This window comes from Salmo salar, chromosome ssa20 (assembly GCF_905237065.1).
Source record: "Salmo salar chromosome ssa20, Ssal_v3.1, whole genome shotgun sequence".
Taxonomy (NCBI): domain Eukaryota; kingdom Metazoa; phylum Chordata; class Actinopteri; order Salmoniformes; family Salmonidae; genus Salmo; species Salmo salar.
Window position 1 is genome coordinate 51,579,137 of NC_059461.1, and position 23,696 is coordinate 51,602,832.

Consider the following 23,696-nt stretch of genomic DNA (forward strand, 5'->3'; position numbering starts at 1 on the left):
TTATTAATTGGGCATAACATAATCCAAAACAAAACCAAAACAAGCTGCAAATGCATCTAACAAGTTTGTAGAGTCACAAGCTTGATGTAGTCATTGCGTGCAATGAATATGAGACCAAATACTAAACGTACACAAGTGCTTTCATTTCTAACCGGTAAAATAGATATGTATGAAAATACCCTAAAATAAAAGCTGACATTATGTACTGTCGCCTAATACGAAACACTATCTCATATCTAAAATGCTTGAATATAGAGCCAAACTTAAAATGTTTGCTTCACTGTCCAAATACATATGGAGGGGAGTGTATGAGTTAAGATTATTTACAGTCAAAGTAGGATATCCTGAAACAGCATGACAAAACAAAACTGCAATTAGAGATTTTTTAATACCTAGAATTATACTTTTTGTTAAAATGTGAAGGCACCCGATCCTGATTGAAACACTCTGAGATGATTCACTGGCCATCACAATACAGTAGTGTCTAGAAGCCAGTTTATGTTGGGGCCAGAGGGCCAGCATGAGCTCGACACTGTTTAGTCTAACCTACCCAAAAGTCACATACAAGAGTAATTTGGTACTGTAGGGAGCTGTTTCAACAACCCTAGAATTCAGCTGAACCTGTCAATCCTGCAGCAAGACCTTCGTCACAGAGCCTCTGTGTTACCATCCAATTGTAAATAAAAACAAAATTAACATGTAAATGACATACATCTGATATATTTGATTTTTTTAAAAAAATTTCATGATACGTCTTTAAATTATTTTAAAGGATTTTGTAAAATAACATATACACCCATTTCATCAAGTCTATAGATAATCTCACGTATATATTTACTTCAACGGAACAGACAACAATCGCGTTTCACCCCAGTTTTGCTTTTTAATAAGAAAAACATGAATCATTCAAATCACAACATTCAAACCATGAACAACAACCTCACAATATATACATAAACATACTTTTCCAAGTCTGAAAAGCAACACAGTTTAAATAACAAGTCTTTAAAAACTAAAATACAAGAAATAAAAACAGTATTTCTGACCTGAAACTCATGGTTTATATTTCAAAAAGTGTTCCTTCAGTGAATATTCACTTATTGGTCCTCCATTATCAGAACATCTTGAAAGGCACTTTGAGGATGAGGGTTGCAACATAAAGCTCAATTGCTTTCATAAAGCTCGTTGACATTGTTACAGTGGTCCAATTCTAATTGGCCATTTGCAGTAGAAAAAGGTCATTACATAGCATTGTTGTAACATACACTATCAGGGCCACCCCAGCTGTGCAAAATGGTGGGAACTCTTGTGCAAAGTACTGTATGTAAATGGTCCTCTTACTGCATTTCCATTCAACTTCTATCTTAGTAACTGACATACCATGGCTCCTCTCCCTCACAACCCTTGGTATGGTGTGTAATATAATGTGAAACCATTCCAAAAGATCCTATGCCATGAAGAGCTGTGGAACAGCAGGCTCTCATCATTGATAATGAAAGGGTCCTCTGAAAAAAATCATGTTTTAAAACAGACAAACAAAGCTGAAATTAGATCTACCACAGTTGTATCCCTTTTTAAACAGACTTCATTTTGGATACCTGGTAAAATGGATACCTGGTAAAAGAATACAAGAAATGGCTCTCTTAAAAGTAAAAACAACATCCTTCCACCACTTGTAAAAATGAACCATGGCAGCTCATTTGTGTTCACGGATGTGTATTTGAAGAGATTAAAACAGCATGTTAAGAATAGGAATGAAGCATCATGCTCTACAACACAACAAGAATTCCCTGTAATGCAGTAACAACTGCCTCGGAGCAGTAACCTGAACCTTTTCTCACTCCCACAATCCCTCAAATTGTTTCATGTCACATTTGTTTTGTAACTTGTCAATACAGCACTGTACAAGATATATTAATTTTCTTCCCTTCATAAATAAATGCACAACTCCTTTCCCCCACTCTGTCTATTTACAATGTGTACAACCCAAGTAGTCCTGCTTGTCTGTTGAACAAACTAAAACCCAGTATGAAATAGTCTAAAAATGGCTTCGGTATGAATTTATGAATGTATCAGTTTAAAGACCTTCTGATGAATGGGTGTCTATCCAGCACTGGGTTTTACCTTTGTCTTCTACTTCATGTAACTGCAGGGTTTCCCTGATCAACTGTGTATTCAGCTCTGCTCAATATTATTTCGTCCCTTTGGCCCCTCGTGAGTAGACTTTTAATGGCAGCCATCTTACACTTTGGGATTTCAAGGCTGCTAAAAGTCCTTGTCAGCACCACTTGGCTGTGGTCCAGAGGCCTCCATGTTAGGAGGCATTGAGGACCGACCGGCTGTAGAGGGTTTGGTAGTAGGCCCCAGAGTCCATGACCGAGGGTCCTGCGCTGTCGTAGATCTGCTTGGCTGCTATCGGAGAGGAGGCGGCGTAGCCATTGTAGGCCATCACCTGGTCCTGGTACGTCTTCAGATCCATCTTCTGCTCATTGGACATGAGGTTGGTGATGGAGAAGGGGTGATTGAAGTTGTAGTGGGGATCCATGGCCTTGAGAGGGTCGTTCTGCAGGTCCAGATTATGCATGGCGCTCGGGAGGAGATGGGGGCTGCCTCCCATGACCTGGGAGTGGAGGAGAGGGGTGGAGGAGGTGATTGCCACAGGGGCGCTCTGGACGTGGGACTGGTGCTGTGGGGGGCAGTCCAGCTGGACCATGCTCCTCTGCTGCTGCTCCTCTGAGGAGGAACCAGGGTGGGAGTTGTCAGAGTGAGCCGAGTCGGCCCCCTCTGAGCCCCCCGCTGGGCTGTGCTCCTCCATCAGGCTGTCTCCATGGCCCCCTTTCCCCGAGCCTCCCTCCTGGGCCTTGCCAGACTTCTTCGCAGCCTTCTCTTGATCAATCTTGAAGCGCTTCTGGCGGCGCAGGTAGCAGCCGTTCTCAAACATGTTGCCTGAGTTGGGGTGCAGGGCCCAGTAGGAGCCTTTGCCGGGCTTGTCGGGCGAGCGGGCCACCTTGACGAAGCAGTCGTTGAAGGACAGCGAGTGGCGGATGGAGTTCTGCCAGCGCTGCTGGTTCTCGCGGTAGTAGGGGAACAGGTCCATTATCCATTGGTAGATCTCATTGAGGGTGAGCATCTTGCTGCCAGACTGCTGGATGGCCATGGTGATGAGGGAGATGTAGGAGTAAGGTGGCTTGGCGTGGGTCAGTGAGCGGCGGTAGGGCTTGGGCACCTCCTTGGCCCGGTTGAGGGAGGTGGGAGAGGGGTAGCTCAGCTGGCTCATGGGCTGGCCCATGTTCTGGTAGTGGGAGAGGGAGCCCAGGGAAGGGCCTGGGGAGCCCAGCTGGGAGAGAGAGCTGGGGTTGAGGGATGAAGTCACCGGGGACAGGTTCATATGGTTGGCCCCTCCACCCATGGATGCCAGTTGACTGTTGAGCCCAGAGCTGCCATAGCCCATGTTCATGGTGGCTGGAGAACCAGCTGGGTTCAGGTTGATGTAGCTGTTGATGGTGCTCATTGAGCTCATTGAATTCATGGCAGTGGGAGAGGAATACATCTGAAAACAAAACAGAATAGTTGACTTAGTCATTTAGAAACAAAAAAATATAGATATGTCGGTTTAAACAATAAATAATGTAATTCATTTTTCGTATCCAAAAGCCTGTACTAATGGAAAGCATCAATGGACAATGATACCATTCGTCTGAAAGGGACATGGATTTCACATATCATTGTTAAACCTGAAAATGCGTAACATGCGCGTCATGGATTCTTTCCCTTTCATTTAGTAGTTCTCCCTCGTCACTACTAAGTGTTACTTAACCAAGTCAAATAAAACAAACTTTTTAAGAAACGTTCCAAAATATCTGACCTGATCACCCAGCCGTAAACTACATAATCATCAAAGTATCCTAATAATTATTTGAGAGCATATAATGTTGATTAAAGACAGGATTTCATTTGCCTTTAATTTAATCACGAATTTCTTGGGGGAAATGTATCGTTTATTTCAACTCTCGGAGGTAGCCAACCTTAATCAAATTCACTGATAATTTCATTTCCGAGATGCTTTATCATTCACATAATTTGCATATTTAAATGGACTAGTCCATAAGTGTTAGTATAAACAGACTAGGCAATTCATTTAAAAAATAAGATAGATTTTATGTAAACAGGCCTCTAAATGTCACATACAATTTCAACAGGTCGCACAAGGACAAATTGAGCCAAATCCTATCACATCAGTGTTATATGTTGAATTGTAAAATTCTAACAGTACTAAATCAAAGAAGTTGCAGCCACAATTCTGGAGTGAAAAATATCAAAATCAATCCAATGTGTTGGTAAAATACTGAATTTTCGATTCAATAACTTACTTTTAAGAAACTCTAGAATAGACTTTAAAGAAACAAATATCCAGCATCCACACATAGCCCATATGGTAAACTTATATAGAAAATTGTGTTTTACCTCACTGGCTTCGCTGTAGAAGGCATTCCACTCTGGCAGTTCATGAGACTCCATCTTCACTGAGCTCAACATCCCAAATACAACTTTTTATAGTAAGAAAATATATTTGAGCGAATGAAAGACAGCAAATCCTTTTTTGAGTTTATAATACCTTTGAGTCTCTGCTCAAAATTCAGGACTCCAGCAAAAGGAGTAAAATGTTAATCCAGGATAACGAAAGAGTTCCACTGACTAGATAGAAGACTATAATAAAAATAAACAAGAACTAAAAAAACAAACAATGCTTCCTCGGGCTATGAGTGGGTCTTCAGTGAAATGTCAATATTTATTCGTCGATTTATCAATCATCCATCGTTTCATAATCAAGAGTAACAAGTTATTTATCTAAAGCGGACGTGCTCTTTGGGGAACGCTAGATCCGTATGAAGTCCGCAGAACGCTCCTGTGCAAGGCCAGGTCCGTGTGCGTCAGTCAATGTGCTATGGGCAAGTAGAGTAAAAGTTGGACGTGCCTTCTTAAAAACTCAGGTAAGGTCCCGCCCCATAGGGCCATTTGAATATCGTCCAAGGCAATTTCAATATCGTAAAAAGACGTCTCTTGCCCCCTAGTGAGGGTGTATATTGGCCCGGGACAGACACATCCATCTCAATTGCAAGCATGCATCCTCAATTTCTTGTCTCAAAACTGCTGCTTTACCGTCTCTGGATGCAGATACTGATTGTAGGCTATTTTCATCATTTATTTTACACCACAATTATAACCTCATAAGTAATTTATGGATTTAAATGATTAGAATATGAACGTATAAAGGATTGCTTAACACCGAGTCGTCTTCTGATTGACTTCAATTCGCAGTCAAACCGACGATCAATATGTAACTCAATGGAAATTAAAGACCTTTATTTGGCTCTCATTTTAATACACTCGACCAAAGAAGATATCTGCTCAATAGGTCAAGATCCGAAATGAAGGAGAATTATTGCAGGCCTTGATGAGGTATTGATGTGGACAGGGGTATAACGTTCTCACGGGTTATTAAAGTCATCAGTGGGAGGTCTGATAAGGGAGCCCGAGGTGACTGACCAGTGTGAGAGCTGCTCATTCCCGCGACAATCACTTCTCTGGAGCTCCAACGGCTTTATGGAGGGTGATTAGTTGCTGGGGAACTTGACTTCTCAGAAACACGTTGGTTCCCAACTCCCATAGCTTCGTTATAGGTCTGCAAAGTGTTAGTCCAATTGAAGGCCACATGAACGAAAATGTGTATTATACGTGTGCAATACAGGTTTACATGTTAAGGTAAATTAAGTGAAGAATATATTGGCAAACCAAAATAATGAAAAACAAATAATGTAGACCTAATCCAATGTGTAATGTAGGACTATCCTTGGCCTGATTCAGAATACACATCTCGTTGTCAAGCGCAGACAGTAAAATCTGAATGTCAATGAATTTCTTAATTGACCATGAATAGAGCTGCAATGATGCGCATAGGTGGTCAACAGGATTAGTTGAGAAAAGCACTAAGGAAATACGCAGCAAGGAGACGTCGCGTTCAGCGCAATACGTAGAAATGTCTTACTTCGGGACACTGCTTTTTAAAATAATTGAATGAATGAAAAACAACATAAGTATTTAAAAGTTTCAAAACAACAGAATTCGTTTATTTAGTCTGATTTTTTTGATTTCACAGTAATATTAAACAGGACTATAGGAAAGCATGATCTCGATCAGGCCTAATGGTCTGAACACTTCCAACGATTTGCGCCTTTTTGCAAAACGTTGTCAGGTCACATTCAATGGGATAACACATGGCTGTCTGTAATGATAGTAATTAAGCTTTATAGAACAATGCTTTCCTAACCAACTATATACCTACATGATTAAAGTATCTATAAGCAACACATTTTAGCACTGATTTGAACAATTATATTCAGGCATGGGCCAAAATGTAATTGAACTGTTTCCCATGGCCAAATACACATAGCTAAACTCAATTGTCTTGAATCGAAGGCCAGCTATTTCGATAGATATAGATAACCCGTTCAAAAATGATTCTACAATATGGAGAGCTTTGGAGGAACATGCTGCGCGCGCTGAAACGCATTTGAGTAATGAGCAGAGAACTACTTCCGCATTAATCCTATTCCCCCATCACAGATCCCTTCATCCTCCTGCAGGTCGGCCGCTTCTAATGCCAATGTGACAGTAGATCGTTCATTAACACCTCAACAATTAGCTAACAATAGCTTTAATGAGTTGCCACTAATAGAGGAAGCCAGAGATTTCAATATGCTTTCTAGTGGGGGGAGTTACGATTGGGATTCGCCCTCTACAATATCTTGGTAGGCGGCGTTGTACAATTAGGCCTACCTTTAAGTGTGTTTAAAGAAGTGTATGCCTACAGTAAAATACATTGAGAAACAAATGTCTCCATCACATAAAAGAACACATTATCTAAGTGAAATTATGGCCGGTGTCAAATACGACGCCATCTAATTGATGAATCGGTAACTGTGCCATTTCCCTCCAATATAGACGACCGCCTAGATTTGTATTTACAAAAACATTTTTTTAGTTCACAACACATCTCTAAAGTCAAGATCTGCACAGGTTAAAGTGCGCCATCTACTGGACATAGCAAGACAATGACCATCGAGCGTTTCATTGCGACACAGTATAAAACCGTGGTAGTATTTTAATTTTTATTTATTTATGTACGCTTCAAATTTTGGGGTCAATTACGTAGAAGCTTCATGAGAAATAACAAATAAAATGTGACATTTACATCCAATGAACAAAACAAATTATATGAAACGAAACAGAGTTTAAATAGTTGGAATACAAGCTTTTCCCTTAAACTGTGTTGAGATAAGCAACTACAAAAAGAACTCAACAGGAGTCCATGGCAGACAGGACCATAAAGGACCAGAATAATAGAAAGGCCAGCACAAGACAATCCAAAACAATCCTTACTAATTTAGGGGCCAAATACAAAAGTCCATAGACTTATATGGATTTTTAAAAAGTGCTTTCAGACAGAGGAACGCCATTAAAGGCACTTGAGGAAAGTTGCATGAACATAGTGCTTTTGTGGGAAATTCCTTTTTTGTTGTATGGGCTACATTTGAATTACAGTATCCTATTTTAGATAAGAAATTGGCCTAGGCCTAATTTTAGTACTAAATACACTTTCAGATACAGCCACAAGTGTACAATAGCTATGTTTGTACAGTATACATTCATGCCCATGTGATCAGCAATGGCTTGATGCATTGTCCTCATTTAATTTCATATTAACACATGCACATGGTAGGGTATTGATTGGCACCAGCTTTGCAAATTGATAATTAAATTCATATATTCATTTTGGTGACGAACATAAAAGGTTATGGAAAATCTGACAGGGAAGTATTTTGATATACATGTATATATTATCTTTTAAACAATTCAAAGCGTTAAGTTCATATGTAAAACTGAGCATAAAATTGGGATATTATAGAACTTATTAAAAAATATATCCTAATTTCACGAGGATCACGTGAAACAAACCTTCAATCTCAGTCAATATAGAAAAAAACCTTTGATTTTACATGAATAGTAAATTCCTTTAAATGAAACACCATAAAGTACACAATATTAGTTTAATCTCTACAACTTCAATTAACCGAACCTATAGCTATCCTAACAAGAACCGTTTCACCCACTCTTTCCCTGGCACATATTGAATTAATAAAGACATTTAACACATAAATGACATAAATGACATCTACGCCCCCTTCGACATTTTCCACATTTTGTAGTTACAAAGTGGGATTGAAATTGATTTCATTGTCATTTTTTCATTAACAATCTGCACAAAATACTCCGGAAAGTCAAAGTAGAAGATTTTTTTGAAAGATTCTTCAAGCTCTGTCAAGGTGTTGGGGATCATGGCTAGACAGCAATTTTCAAGTATTGCCGTAGATTTAAGTCAAAACTGCAACTTGGTCACATTCACTGTCTTCTTGGTAAGCAACTCCGGTGTGGATTTGGCATTGTGTTGTAGGTTAATGTCTTTCTGAAAAGGTGAATTCCTCTCCTAGTGTCTGGTGTACAAGCAGACTGAAGCAGGTTTCCTCTAGGATTTTGCTTGTGCTTAGCTCCATCACATTTCGTTTCTTCCTGAAAACCTCCCCAGTCTCTGCCTGTATCAAGCTTCTGAACTCATTTAGGCTTGCCTAAACAAAAAGGGTGAATACTTATACAACGACTATATTTCAGTTATTTCATTTGTAAACATTTTTAGATTTTTTTCCCCCCTTCACTTTGACATTACGGAGTATTTTCTGTAGATCAATGGCAGAACAAATTACAATTAAATATATTACAATCCTACTTTGTAATGCAACAACATTTGAAAAAAGTTCAAGGTGGCGTAGACCTTCTTTAGGCACTGTACATTTACTTTAGCATGAATCTTTGGTTTCTATGCACGTGTTTAGGCTACTCAGTGGTACACACCACAAGCTGTATTGTCTCAAAACTATAGATTGCACATCTGATTACCATGGAGAAAGATTGTCTTGCATTCTACATTCAGTATAAAATAGAGAGGTATCCATCCCATTTCATACACGCTGGATAAAGCATCTTTGTTCGCCACTGTGAAAGCCACGTTACTGTGTCGCATAGCACTGAAAGTCCCCGTTACTGTCGTGTAAAATCGATGGCGCGACATACATTAACTACTGCTGGTTTGAGGTTTCAACAAAGGCAAACCATTCACTCCGTGACAGTCGACGTCAGTTTTACGTAAAGCGCAAATGTGACGCAAAACAAAACAGTTCTAGTCTGTGTGTTGCTGTAACATTTAGTGAAGTCATCACTCTTTCACATTGCCACTCAGATATCTGTTAGAAAGATGTTCAATGAAAACAGCAGCCCTAAAATCACCTAGAACCGAGGCAAGATGAAGTTCATACTTCTCAACCATGGTCCAATGGTTTATAAAGTCAGTGACAAATACTAGTGACCAATACTAATGTAGATAAGTTGATGTTTGAGGGACAAAGGGGTGAATTAGGTATTAGAGGTGAGCTGGGGCTGGGGGTACCGTCACCCCCTAACCAACCAGACAGTGATGTGGTAGTGTAAAGTCTGCCCCATGCAGGTGGAGGTGTGTGATGATTGGCTGTGAGTTGGGGAGAACCTGGTGGATTTCCGTGGTGATTGGCTGCGAGGTGGGGAGAGCCTAGCGGATTGCTGTGGTGATTGGCTGTGAGGTGGGAAGAACCTGTTGAGATTGTCGTTATCTCTCTGCAGGCTGCAGCTCCACTCAGGCGTCAACAGCCTTCTGTCCAGACAGACATCACACAAACAAACAGATTAATAGATGGTAGGCTGACCATATTCAGTGACGATTTAGGCTACATATATTATACTGTATCATAAAGCATAGGATATATTACCTATAAGCATGCCACAAACACTAAATTAGCCTATGGCCTAGCTACATAGAGAATACTTTGGCCTAAAGACTGACTCCAAGACAACAAACTCAAAGGAAACCAAGATGTAGTGAAATTGCATCTTACAGTCAGCTGTCCCAGAGGATTTAGGGGTCGCGCTCCTTCTTCACCTTGACATCTCCAGCCAGGATGGTAGCGATCTCTCCCTGCATGAAGGCCCAGGGCACGTTGGAGCCCACCAGGGGACACCTCTCTCCACTGGGGCAGAACACCTCGCTGCCGGCCCCCCGGCTCCGGATGAAGTCTCTGGTGCATGGGAAGCAGAACTTATGGGCCGCAACCGAGGGGCACTGGACAAAGTGAGTGTCTTCCAAGCGCTCGTGGCAGATGGTGCAGCAGAGAGGGGGACCAGAGGAGCCGGAGGGGTCCCCTGCTCCCTGGTCCGAGGCCCCAGCCAGGGGGAGAGCTGCTGTGGTGCCCCCTGCAGAGTTGCTGGCTCCCTGAGGTTCCCCATTCCTGGAGGCTAGGCGCCGCTGCTGCCCGGCAGGGCAGGCTGCCATGGGGCTGCTGCTGCTCTGTCTCACTGCCAAGGAGGAGTGGCCCAGGCCTCCACCACTACTACTGCTGCTGCTAGGGGCCTCTCTGGGTGACTGGCCGGCGGCTGCACCTGCGTTATCAGCCACGCTCATCAGTGCTGTGATAGGGGAGGGATCGCTGCTGTGGGAATGGGAGGCTGAGCCCTCCTGGTGAGGAGGAGGCTGGCTAGCGCTGGGTAGGGAGGAGGCAGCTAGGTGGATAGCCATTCCCGGGTACATCCCCATGGGCCAATGCTGCCGGAGCTGCTCCTCTGTGGTCACCACCTCTCCACCCTGGGGCTCTGGGGAAGCCTTCCTCCGGCGCCCGCGGACTGGCGGTGCCGAGCGGGACATGTGACACAGCGCTGTGGGCAGCATGGAGCAGCTGGTGTCCAGGTAGGGCTGGGGGAGAACGTCAGGGCCGGGGGTGTCCTTAAAGGCCCGTACCGCATCGCTCAGCAGCTCAGAGAGCAGCCGCCAGTCCCCCGCGCCATGCCTTTTCTCGTACTCCACATACTTCAGGCCCGAGTTGACCACCTTGCTCCCAGAGTCTCTCTGGCTGTCGTGGAACATCTGCTTGACCAGCGCCGCCAGGCTGGAGAACATGTTCCCCGAGCCGCACGGGTACTCCGCAAAGATCTTCAGCTCAAAGTCCAGCGTCAGCTTGGCGTCGAAGGCAAAGATCCGCCCCACCAGGCTGTGGTCCTTCTTGAAGCGCACGTTGAAGGGGGTGCAGCCGGAGAGGGTGAGCAGGACCCCTCGTACAGCCTTGGGTCGGCCGGCCCAGTCGTCTGCTCGGTACCGTACACTCTCCGACAGCTCGGCCAGAGCCTCCGCGTTCCTCTGCTTCTCCCTCAGTTCCTTCTCAAACTCAGGGCTCAGGAAGGAGGCCACACCCATGCCCATGCTCAGCTGCCTCTTGGTGATCTCGTTCAGCATGGGGGCAGAGAGGGTGAGGGGGGTTCCCCCGACTCTGGCATTTAAACCAGGCACAGCTGCTAGTAACCCGTGCGGAGCCCCCACAAGGCCTTGTGTCATTAAATTGGGGGGAACGGTACCCACCATGGGTCTTCTGGCGTTGTTAGGGCTCTGTCCACTGAGTTCTTGTTGTGGGCCCCCGTCATCCATTCTGTGCAGACCGTTGGGGATCCGTGCTGGGGCTCCGTAGTCCCCTCTTCCCCTTTCAAAGCGTTCAGGAAGTGGCCTGCCACCCTCCATAGGTCCATCTCTCCCACCTGGGCCATGTTTAGTGGGCTGGGGACACGGGGACCTGTCATCCTGCATAACATGAGTTATTTTCAACTGCCTTGCAGTCTCTATGAGGAATTCAATACGGTCCGTACCTTCATAATTCACACAGCCTCGGCAGACAGTCTCGCTAAAGTCCCAGATCATAGCCCATGGCATCTTAGGCAAATCACAAAGGTAACAACACCACTGCCGCCTTGAATATGACTGGGAGGAGGACATATTTGATAGGCCCTTTTATATCTTTCTTGCTTTCTGAGGTCCTGATTAAACAGATGCAACGCTAGCTTTCAATAGTTCAGAAATAATCGCCGCTTCTGTTACTTCTCAAATACCTTAACAAATATGATACACTTTCTGTATTAAACACAAAAAAAGTTGTGTTTACTCCATTCCGGTCGCCTTGGCACATGAGTGTTTATACTAGAAGACTGCCTTTGCTGGAACTTACACAACGCCGTGCTAATGGTGCATTCTGGGATTTGTTGTTTTCGTTCCGGAGGGCCTTCGTGAGTATGTGCTTCGTGAACAGCATCAGTTGCGTCTAAAAAGGAAGACTGCACACAGATTATGGTTTATATTAATCAACACTCTATGTAAAAGAAGATCTATTTACAAAGGTACCGATATGCGCATCTCGCGCAGCCCAGATCATCGCGAACCGAGCTAGTTTTAGTGTATCCAGGTCAAAGGTACTATATATATATTTTTTTGTAACAAAACATGTTGATGCAGACATGAGCTTTTAGTTAGACTAAGTTAAATTTAGCCATTTATCAGTACTCCGAGATCATGCCAAAAGACGTATCTTCATCAAGTGATGAGGCAAGTGACACGGAGGAGGTTCCGCAAAAACGGAGAAAGCAGGGTAACGCTGTTTTTTTTTCTAGCTTAACTAGCCAACTTAGCTAATGTTAGCCACTCCAATCAACCCCGTCAAAGCTGACTGCAAAATATCTAGTAAATCCTGTTAGGAATCAAAAGTGAAATGCTGTAATGGGCAGACAGCATTGTGCATTCAATGCTGATTTCCAAAACACACACAGAGTATGTTCACTTAGCTAGCTATCTATATAATAACAATAACTATGTCTCACCTCAGCTTCAAGGTATCAGTGTCCAGCTGATTTTGTGGCATTTGCCCACAAACCCTGTGCCAGTACCCTCATCGAAAGGCTTCGTGATGACAACACAGAATTATGGCTAATCAAAGCTCCCAGCGGTTTCAACCCGGACAGGTAGGCAACCCCGCTTTCCATTTATTTGAATTATCATACAAGCGGCATGATTCACTTCTAATAACAGACAGAGAAATATCTAACAAAGTCCTCAGCATTTCTCTGTCTGTTATTAGAAGTGAGTCACTGTCCACTTCCATTGCTTTACACCTACATTGTCTACATCTGGTGTGCCTCTTAGCACACTGTCTGACTGTCAGCTCTCTTTCCCCCCTCCCAGTTTCAGCAGTCTGAAGATGCCTCTGTCTGGGCTGCAGACCATGCAGGCCCCTGCCCAGCAGGCGCGTGGCAGTGGTGGGAATGCCGGGCAGATCTACAGCGTGCTGGGTGGGCCCTCTGGTGCCGCGGACCTCCACCTCCTCACCAGCCACCGCCAGAGGCTCGACTCGGTGGTCTGTGCCCCGGCCTTCAGCGGCCTCCTCAACATCTGTGAGGGTTACGGCGACTGCAGCACCAACCAGACCCCCATAGCCATCCCAGCCACCCCGGCCCCCACCGTGCCCCCGGGGCTCTGCCAGCGCTTCCAGCCTTTCGGAAGCAGGACCCCCACCCTCTCCAGACTGATGGCGGATACTCCGCTGCCGTCTTCACCAGAGACGCCTCTCAGGGTCACACTGGACCCGGGGGAAGAGAGGAAGAGCAAGAAGAAAAAGAAGAGGAAAGACAAACTTATAAAGACTGAGGAGGAGGAGGAGGAGGTGGTCAGGGTGAAGCAGGAGCTGCTAGACATGAGCCCAGAGGAGTCCTATGAACTTCCTTGGCAGGAAGCTGAACTCTCAGAGGAGAAGAAGAGGAAGAAGAAGAAGAAAAAGAAAGATAAGGACAGAGGAGAGGCAGGGGGTACTGTAGATTCGTCTTTTAATGTAATTAAACAAGAGGTGGAAGTAAAAGTTGAACCAATGGACTGTTCCTATGGTGACGTTGAAGATTCTGGAAAAAAGAAAAAGATGAAGAAAAACTAGCATGACGATGACGAGTCTGTTGTTTTTACCGTCATCTGGTTTTGTGAAGTTATGCTTTGATATAATTGTATTATTCAATTAAGCACTTCAACAAATAATTGTTATGCTACTGTACTGTCATTTAGATTTTTTGGGGAAATGTTATTGTCTAATAAAACCTAGCCAGTAACATATACCAGTGTTCAGACTTGTGCCCCTTTATTCACACTGAACAAAAATATAAACGCAACATGTAAAGTGTTGGTCCCATGTTTCATGAGCTGAAATAAAAGATCCCTGTCATTTTCCATACGCACAAAAAGCTAATTTTCTCATTTTGTGCCCAAATTTGTTTACATCCCTGTTAGTGAGCATTTCTCCTTTGCCAAGATAATCCATCCGCCTGACAAATATGGAATATCAAGAAGCTGATTAAACGGCATTATCATTACACAGGTGCAGCTTGTGCTGGGGACAATAAAAGGCCTCTCGAATGTGCAGTTTAGTCACACAACACAATGCCACAGATTTCTCAAGTATTGAGTGAGTGTGCAATTGGCATGCTGACTGCTGGAATTGAATGTTCATGTCTACCAAAAGCTGCTTTCAACGTTGATTTAGAGAATTTGGCATCACGTCCAACCGGCCTCAACCTCAGACCACCTGTAACCACGCCAGACCAGGACCTCTATATCCGGCTTCTTCACCTGCAGAATCATCTGAGACCAGCCAACCGGACAGCTGATGAAACTGGGTTTGCACAACCGAAGAATTTCTGCACAAACTGTCAGAAACCGTCTCAGAGAAGCTCAACTGCATGCTCGTCATCCTCACCAGGGTCTTGACCTGACTGCAGTTCAACGTCGTAACTGACTTCAGTGTGAAAATGCTCACCTTCGATGGCCACTGGCACACTGGAGAAGTGCTCTTTACGGATGAATCATGTTTTCAACTGTACCGGACAGATGGCAGGCTGCGTGTGTGGGCGAGCAGTTTGCTGATGTCCACGTTCTGAACAGAGTGCCCCATGGTGGCGGTGGGGTTATGGTATGGGCAGGCATAAGCTATGGCCAACGAACACAATTTCCTTTTATCGATGGCAATTTGAATGCACAGAGCTACCGTGACGAGATCCTGAGGCCCATTGTCGCGCCATTCATCCGCCGCCATCACCTCATGTTTCAGCATGATAATGCACAGCCCCATGATGCAAGGATCTGTACACAATTCCTTGAAGCTGAAAATGTCCCAGTTCTTCCGTGGCCTGCAAACTCACCAGACATGTCACCCATTGGGCATGTTTGGGATGCTCTGGATCCGCCAATATCCAGCATCTTCACACAGCCATTGAGGAGAAGTGGGACAACATTCCACAGGCCACAATTAACAGCCGGGTCAACTCTATGCAAAGGAGATGTGTCACGCTGCATGAGGCAAATGGTGGGCACACCTGATACTGACTGGTTTTCTGATCCACACCCCCTACCTTTTGTTTCAAGGTATCTGTGACCAACAGTTGCATATATGTATTCCCAATCATGTGAAACCCATAGATTAGGACCTAATAAATTTATTTCAATTGACTGATTTCCTTATATGGACTGTAATTCAGTCAAATCTTTGACATTTTTGCATGATGCGTTGATATTTTTGTTCATTGTAGTTCATTTACCCTCAATGTTGCCATTAACTATTGATTCTGCTGCAGTCCTGCAGTACTCTGGCTCCACAGGCAGATGGTGCTGTGGTTCTTCCCTCGTCACTGGACACAGATGCGGTAGGTTGCCTCTCAGCCTGCTCTTACTCTGCACTGGAGTATGGTCCTGTTTTCTAATGAGTTCAGAGACACCTCTGGTGCTATCCGACTCAATGTCTGTACTTTCCTCCCACTACACCACCCCCTGCATGTATGCCTCACTTACTCACTGCAAAGCTGTGGTAATGTCGCATTTCCTTCTTTTTTTCGGACACTTTACTGTATTTTTAAAAGTTGCGTTTGGGTTTGTGAGTGAATTATGAGCCGTGAACAAAATAATGTTGAATAGGCTACATATCCAATTAAATTCTTTGTATAAAAGGTTATGTATTGTTAAAAAAATTATATTTGATTTTGTACATGAATAATAATAAAAAACTAGCATGGAATTTCTGGTCATCAGAATTCTTTCTTGGTTCTTGATGCTCAGAGAGTATCTCAAAGACAACAGCTGCTATTTTATAACTCTGGTATGGAGGGCATAGAACTTTGGTGTTGGATCAAACCTTATGCGAGATGTCTATACTCTCACAGATATGTGCAATATGTGTGTGTGTGTGTGTGTGTGTGTGTGTGTGTGTGTGTGTGTGTGTGTGTGTGTGTGTGTGTGTGTGTGTGTGTGTGTGTGTGTGTGTGTGTGTGTGTATGTGTGTTAGGGATCTGCTTCAGGTATGGTGCTGCAGACAACTTGGCTCCTAGCTAGTGGGTTACACAACAGGTAAACAGCAGAACATTGACTCCTGTTCTGTGGGTGTCTCCTACACCACCGCTACTCACCTTTGCTGTCTCACAGGCTAACACGTTTCACCATGCCTGGTTATTTGTCTGTTTCCATTTGACCCACTTGAGGAGAGCAGTCGTTGTCCTCCAGCAACAAACCAAGATGGACACTATCATTCTGGTGCTTGTGTCTTCCTCCACATTGTGCACACAGTCATTAGGCCATAGGGTCACCAGGCCAAGTCACAGCTGGGACAATGAGGCCCTGAAGTGAAGCACCTGGACGTGAAACAGAAATCTAGTAGAACTCTTATTATGTTCCCGTCTATCTCTATGCATTGATGTATTGTTTAATGGGGATAGTTTTGCTATAGGCGCAGCAGGTTGCTTGAACAGTAAGTGCTGTCTGGCAAAGCAGATGAATAATTGAATGCAGTCTGAAGTTTAGATACAACGTGTCCAGACTACAGAGCAGGATTGGGCCCTGCGCGCCCCAACCGATGCAAATTTGGGGGTAGGGAGAGGGGAGCGACTTGTGGGGGTAATGCATTGGAGAGCCAATCTCGCCTGCTGTACCCACCCCCTCCTCTTCCCCCCCTCTTCCTTCCTCCCTCCCTATCACTGCAGCGATTCCCTCTCCCCCCGTCTCCCTCTGTACTGCTCTCCTTTTCAACCAGCGCGCTCCAGCTAGCCTGCTGCAATGTGAGGGTTTCCATGGCAACGCAGACCTGCCAAGGACCATGGTACTCTGCTCTGTGGCGATGGAGGGAGAGAGCGAGAGAGAAAGAGCGAGAGGGATTCGGCTCCTCAATGTATTATATGTGAGCTCCACCACTTCGGGCATGCTAAGATTGGTGTCTCGGAAAGCTGCAGTCCCCCTCTGCTTTCCTCTCTGTCCTTTTCTTTGCAAGCCTGTAACACTCAGCATTTGATGGAGATTAAAGTGCATGGATCAATGCAGAGAGAAATGGTTCATTGGTTTAAGGATGACAGTGAAATTGGTCTGTGTTTCTTAAATGCAATGAGAATTGGTCTTGCGTTCTGGCGTTGTTTGCCCTTTGATGAATAAGTGCCTCCCTGACATTGCTTTGGCTGCAGCAGAGTGCCTCCAAAACAAGTCTTACCACACCAGCAACTTCATTGCATACTAATGCCTTGACATGACGCACACTCAGCCCTCACATTCATAGAGCAGAAATATGTTGTTGAACCGAATAGGCTAAGGCCGCCTCTGCAATATAGAAGAAACACAATACAGAAGTACTGATACGTAATATTTGAAAGTGTTGAATACCCATTGTGCTCAGAATGAAAAGACGTTCTGTCAATGGAGACTAACCGTGTACCGTTGATCAGGTGGACGAGGGTTTGGGAAGCTGTCGTTGATAATGTTTGGGGTCTTTTTCGTCTCCTGGGCTTCATGTTGATTTGAATGGGCTCCTCTTGTCTGCTTCTTTTCTGTTGAATGTTACTTGAAAAACTGAACACCATGAAAATACTGTACCTATTAATGCTTGAGGGAAAAGCGTTCAGCATAAATGGCTATCAAATGTAAATAAATGTGTAGATAATTGATCGTTGTAGATAAAATGATTAAAAAAAATAAGAATTTACATTTGATTAGCCATTCAAATGAACAAAACTTCAATGGGGGATGGTCTGCACTGAGAAAAATCTGTTGCTATGCACTAACAGACAAGTCAAATCAGATGTATGCTGTGAAAGCAGCCCGAGCTGTCTTTGCAGCCAGTCTCCATGACAACCTCAATGCTATTTCCCTCATTGTTGCCTTGGACTAGCGTTAGATATGCTGAAAGCGTTTCTTGGACCGTAATTCGTAAAAGCCTGGAAGTCCTTCTTTGGGCTTGCATGCATTCATAGTCCTCATTCCCAGGTGGCAGTTTCGACTTTTGGAGGAACAAGACAGCAGAGAGAGACAGCAGTCCCCCGGGGAGAGAAAAGTCCTTGCTTTGACCTTCACAGTAGCAGGGAAGAAGGAGCAGTGAGCTGTTCAAACATCCACCTAGCCTATACACTGGAGACTAAGACACCTAGAAATCAACCTTGGTAGGACTACATTGTCTGCATGCTGTACAGTGCCACTACACACTGTGACATTAGCCATATGATGCTGCAGAACATTCACTCCTTTAATCCAACATATTAACTATTTCCATATCAGCGCCATATGTATGGTACGGAATGGAATGTGTATATGTATATGTACTGTACACCTTAAGATACATTCTGGCATAAAATATACATAATATTGGTGGGATGTTAAAACATTCAGTAAAAATATTGAATATGGGCAGTAATGTGGGTTACTTTTGTTCGAGAATGACTACGTTGACTTGAATTCAGTGAAATATATCACATAACTACAGTCCATTGTTACTGTAATTCCTCCTTTATTCAGAGTGGACTGCACAGCTGATCTGTCTGTACAGCTGGACAAGCTGTGCAGGTTAAGTGCTTTGCTCAAGGGCAGAGCAGCACTTTCTTCTCCTGGGACTTCACATGGACCAGATGACACCATACCTTAGTCCTTAAGAATGCACCATCTCACTGTCTCTCATCAATTGCGATCTTTCAAGACTTCATAGCATCTCATTTAACAGAAGGAATCAAACCTACATTGTTAGCAAAAATGTGTACTATACTATTTAATTTATCACGTCATATACAGCCCTAAAAAAATGTTGTTCTATTTAGAATCACAACATCCTTACATTTTAGCAGCGTAGCTAATTCAACCTCGTATGAAGGTTCAATGTGTTTTGCCGTGTTGCTAATTCAACCTTGTATACATTGTCATACCAGCTCAGTGTGTTTTAGTAGTGGATGAGGTTTGTTTGTGTTTGTTGTTGACAGTTTTGTCTCTTCGTGTGGCCTGGGGGACCGTTGTCAGAGGCCGGGTTTCAGGGGCCAGGGCGCTTGATGAGGAGCACGTAACCTGTCGAGGAGGGCCTCCGCTGCCCCTGCCAACCCTGCTGTGCACCCATCTGCCGCTGGGCAGCAATATGCCCACATGGTTCCGTCTGTCCAGTAGCTCACCCCACATACACGCACACGTACATATTTTCACCCACCGTCTCCATGTTGTTTTAGGGTTGAACTAGATAAATGGGGAAGCGGAGGAGGAAAATGGGTCACGGGTGCTTTATATACCTCCTCCATGTGTATGGTTTAACCTTCAAGTGCTTGCTGCTGTCGCTGGAACGGTGGACGGGCATTTTATATGACTCAAAGTGGAAACCCTAGAGTGTGATCCACTGACAAATATGGCAGAGGCTTTTTCCTCCAGCCATGTTCAGTATTACAGTATGCATGAAGCTTGAACCAGAAGTTTTGGTTCAGAATAGTATCACATTTGAATTAAGTGGGTCAAGATTGCAGTAGGCTAACTTTTTCCCTTAAATAATCACTGATTAGTCGGGGATATTAACATATTAGTGGTCCTACAATTGGAGAGTACTCCATACATTTTAGTATGATAGTAGCAGAAATGTATCTAGGCTGAAACTGGACTTTCTGAGTTCTCAGAAAGCAGGCTCTATAATCTGAGTTATGTAAAACAGGATTATGTCTACTGCAAGTATTGCATAAATAACCCTGTCATTCTAAATTCTCTGTGTGATGTTCATCCATTATTTTGTATCCCTGGGCAATACACAGGTGACCCTTCAATCCTCAGCCTTAAAAGTCAGTTCAGTTTACAGTTGATGTATTTTTATAAGTGATTTTGCTGCCAGATGTCAATTATCTAACCATTATGTTTCGTCTTGGTCTCCAATAAATAGCAGTCGTTTAATTTTCCTGCCCACTTTATCTGATTTGATTAGTCTGACTTATTGAATGGCCATAAAGCCTATAATAACTTGGATGGGTTCAATCTAAAGGGCTAGTATTATTTGTGTCCTACTTAATATATCTAGTCTATGACCTTCCCCAGTTGAATAATATCTTACCTCGTGTACTTTATTCAACCTTTACCTTCTTGTCCCTGTGTGCCTGCTCTGTGTGCCTGCTCAAGTTAAAGTAGCAGCTCCTTACCCATCAGCCCATGGGAGTAAAATCCACACAACTGCCTCAGTCTGTCTCAAACTGGGCCAAGTCATTTTGAGCTCCCCTGGCTTCTCCCTAATGGTTCATTGGCATGTTGCAGAATCTTCCATCTGAGGCCTTCTAAGTGTCAGGCCAGGGCTCCATAGAAAGGTAAATTATGTTTGTGTTTCTGGAGGCCCGAAAAAGACTAATGTGTGCCTCTAGGGTTAAAGCAATCCTTGGAAAGTCTCCGGGTGGCAGGTGTACAAAATAAGTCTGTAGCAGGACATGAAGCCAGACGTCAGGTGATGAGTGGTCGGTTGGTGTCGAAGGACTTTGAATTTCACCATGCAGTCTGTATCGACCAGTGTAGAGTACCTAATAGTACCCTGTCGTCTCTGTAAGGAAATCACAGTGTTGCACCTCTGTGATCGATTAGCAAGCCCTGGCTGGAACTCATTATCCTAAGCAAATGGGTGAGTCAGTGTACATTTAATATTCCTGGCTGCTTTGATTTGTAATTGTTCAAATTAGCTGTATAACACAAATTGCTGGAACAATGACTATACATGGTACAGCTATGGTTGATAATCAATTATGTGAGCATTTATAAAGTACAGCGTATGCTGCTCCCTTTGGGTAATTTAATGAAACAAAGTATCGTATACAAAGACAGTTTAGGACCGTACAAACATTAAGATACCAAAGCTATTGAAAGGACTGAAATGAATGATGGCATTGTCATTTCCCTCAGCCAAATGAAAACGTTTGTTTCGTGCTAATTACCTGATGTCATTACAGAGTGTTCCTTTGTCCATTGGTATCATAGTTGTTCAGATTTCCTGCAGGTACTACATGCCAAATAATTTCAGATGGGCTCATTAATAAAACACACACATGCAGAGTATCATCAGTTGGAAAATTATATGCACCCAAAAACCATTCTCATTATGCAAATCCACTTTCAATCGACCCAGGCTCAGAATTCTATTGGTATGCTGGATGTACTGTCACCCACTCTATTTCCCTGTAGGATCATGTTGCTACTAACCACACAGAGACAGTTCACATATAGGATACTGGAATAATACAGCAGGCACTACTTAGGCTTCCCTTGTATACTGTAGAAAATGTATTTATTAAAGCATATGCTCAAGAACTGAAAAACAACAACTGCAAGATTGCAGAACATATCATGTATCATAAAATTGATAAAGGAATCACTGTACACGCTACAGTGTTTTAAAATCACAGCTTTTGCATCGCAATTTAAACGTATTTATTCTCATTTGTATTTATACACATAATAATCAAACATTCATGACATTTCAAATACTTTTTGGAATAGTTAAGAATGAAATGTGTTTCTTATTTTAAACTTAGTCTGTAATGTTGGTTAGAAATATCACAACAGCAAAAAATAAAAAATAAAAACATACAAAAACGTACAATCATTGTTCAGTATTTTGCTTATCTGACTGGCATAAATTACTAAATCAATTTGATTTAAAGACAATTATCAACCAGATGGAATACATTTTGGTCTGTGGAATAAATGCTCGGAAATATAATCTATAAACTGGCCCGTGAAGCAAAGTACCATAATTATAAAATCATTGGCTACACCTGTCCTTACATAGGCCCGTCTCATGCCAATGTAACTACCTGTGGAACAGCCTATTACACTGTAACAGGCTAGTAAGTTCAATGCCTATGTAATGTAAAGTGTTGCCAGAGGACAATAGCCAGTTTCCACTTTAGTTACTTAGGATGCGAGAATAATTTGAGCGTTGTTGCTAGTCAAAGATGGGCAGCTCTTGTACCAGCACAGACGGCAAGTTTTAGTGAGAGAAGTCCGTTGAGGTTTTCTCCAACCTTGGGATTTGTTGTAGCTCAGTGGTTTGAAGTTTATTTCCAGGCCCAGGAATTTGATATCACTTTTATGGTGAATACTTGTTAAAATGCATAGAAGGTACACGCAAATGGGAGACAGCAACAACTGAATGCTGAAAGACAAGTGTTGATTTAGTTTCAAGATTTCAGCCTTGTGACAGTCTACAAATGTGTATCTTCCTTCAATCAAAGACAACATATTAGTTTCCTAGACAAACATGCAATAAGTAGATGAAAACATTCAAGAAATAACCCAAACATTGACCTGAGTCCCTGTAAAATTGCCAAAATTGTGGTATAACTGTTAGAACAGAAACGTGGTCTTCCACAGGCAGTCGAAATACAAATAGCATTCTGTTTGTCAAAAATATACATTCCAATTTCAGATTTAATTAAATTACAAATAATCTCCTTTATCAGCCACTACTTTAAAATCTGATGTAGTCTATAATTGAAAATGTGTCTTCCCTCATTTTGATACAAAATATTGCATTAAAAAGACATTTATCTATTGATTCAAGCAGAGGGAAGGGTGAAATTGTCATTAATATAAACACAGGATAAAAGTACTCACTAATTTAAAGTCAATCAAATGTCTATGTACCTATGTTAATTCTTAGTCAGAATTTTCTCTGCAATTCTTGGTCAGAACTTTCTCTTAACTCTTGGTCAAAACATCTCGTAAGGGAACAAATCTCAAACATTGGCTGTTATGACACATTATTATTCTTATCCTCTGTGTCAATCCGTGCCTGGAATAGCCAAGCACAAGAGAATAGAATAGAAATGAGCTTCCATGGAATTCAATTAGGCAGTATAGCACTGTGATTTGCCAAGGATGAAGTGCTTGTGTATTTTATAAATTCAAAACATATGTTGTGTTTATTCTGGCAAATGCACAGCCCCCTACCAGCGACCTAGGTAACGGCGCAGTAGGGTGTGAGTGGACATGGGTGTGATGTTGCAGACAGAAATCTGAACAGCTACATACAGTAGGTATGGTGGTGTGACTAATGCTACTGTACTGTAGCCACAGGCAAAGCAGGTTTGATTTACAATCTGATTGTGCAAAACGCAGGTTAAAAATAATTATTAGCAACCCACCACCCCCGCCTTTGTATCTATGGCACATAATAAATCGCTATCATCTTATCTATGAGGGGGATTATCTATATTTTATCCCATGGACCCCATAGGGTCAAGTCCTGACTGGGTTGTTATTATGACATTATCAATTGGAGTTGATTTTGATGTCCTTGTTCTTAGGTGAGGGTGCAACTAGGTGCACAGTCTAGTCGCTCCAGACTCAAGCATACTGTATTAGGGCAAACTCTTTGTCTCTCACTCTCTGTCCTCTAGAACTG

General features: G+C 43.1%; 3 protein-coding genes across 5 annotated transcripts; 1 reads left to right on the forward strand and 2 right to left on the reverse strand.

Moving 5' to 3' along the window:
• Positions 1-858: 858 nt before the first annotated feature.
• Positions 859-4,970, reverse strand: fkh (fork head domain protein). 2 transcript variants are annotated; one of them, XM_014162052.2, is made up of 2 exons: positions 4,465-4,970; positions 859-3,550 (listed from the first exon to the last, which is right to left on the reverse strand). In XM_014162052.2, the coding sequence occupies exons 1-2, from the start codon at positions 4,534-4,536 to the stop codon at positions 2,315-2,317; spliced, it is 1,308 nt and encodes a 435-aa protein (XP_014017527.1). In that variant the 5' UTR covers positions 4,537-4,970; the 3' UTR covers positions 859-2,314.
• Positions 4,971-6,098: 1,128 nt separating this feature from the next.
• On the reverse strand, positions 6,099-12,213 carry LOC106580746 (interferon regulatory factor 2-binding protein 1-like). Of its 2 annotated transcripts, none has more exons than XM_014162110.2 (2): positions 10,041-12,213; positions 6,099-9,796 (listed from the first exon to the last, which is right to left on the reverse strand). In XM_014162110.2, exon 1 carries the CDS (start codon positions 11,957-11,959, stop codon positions 10,061-10,063), a length of 1,899 nt encoding a protein of 632 aa, XP_014017585.1. In that variant the 5' UTR covers positions 11,960-12,213; the 3' UTR covers positions 6,099-9,796; positions 10,041-10,060. The 2 variants fall into 2 exon arrangements, with proteins under 2 accessions (XP_014017585.1, XP_014017584.1); XM_014162109.2 differs by having other exon boundaries at positions 6,099-9,799.
• Positions 12,214-12,322: 109 nt separating this feature from the next.
• Positions 12,323-14,110, forward strand: LOC106580747 (DNA-directed RNA polymerase I subunit RPA34). The gene is made up of 3 exons (XM_014162111.2): positions 12,323-12,605; positions 12,840-12,975; positions 13,196-14,110. The coding sequence occupies exons 1-3, from the start codon at positions 12,530-12,532 to the stop codon at positions 13,935-13,937; spliced, it is 954 nt and encodes a 317-aa protein (XP_014017586.2). The 5' UTR covers positions 12,323-12,529; the 3' UTR covers positions 13,938-14,110.
• The last annotated feature ends 9,586 nt before the right edge of the window (positions 14,111-23,696 follow it).

Coding starts and splice junctions, on each gene's coding strand:
- LOC106580746 (XM_014162110.2), bottom strand. CDS start 11,959: ATGTCCTCCTCCCAGTCATATTCAAGGCGGCAGTGGTGTTGTTACCTT.
- fkh (XM_014162052.2), bottom strand. CDS start 4,536: ATGTTGAGCTCAGTGAAGATGGAGTCTCATGAACTGCCAGAGTGGAAT. Junction 3,551..4,464: donor TCTACAGCGAAGCCAGTGAG/GTAAAACACAAT, acceptor TTTTGTTTTCAG/ATGTATTCCTCTCCCACTGC.
- LOC106580747 (XM_014162111.2), top strand. CDS start 12,530: ATGCCAAAAGACGTATCTTCATCAAGTGATGAGGCAAGTGACACGGAG. Junction 12,606..12,839: donor GCAAAAACGGAGAAAGCAGG/GTAACGCTGTTT, acceptor GTCTCACCTCAG/CTTCAAGGTATCAGTGTCCA. Junction 12,976..13,195: donor AGCGGTTTCAACCCGGACAG/GTAGGCAACCCC, acceptor CCCCCCTCCCAG/TTTCAGCAGTCTGAAGATGC.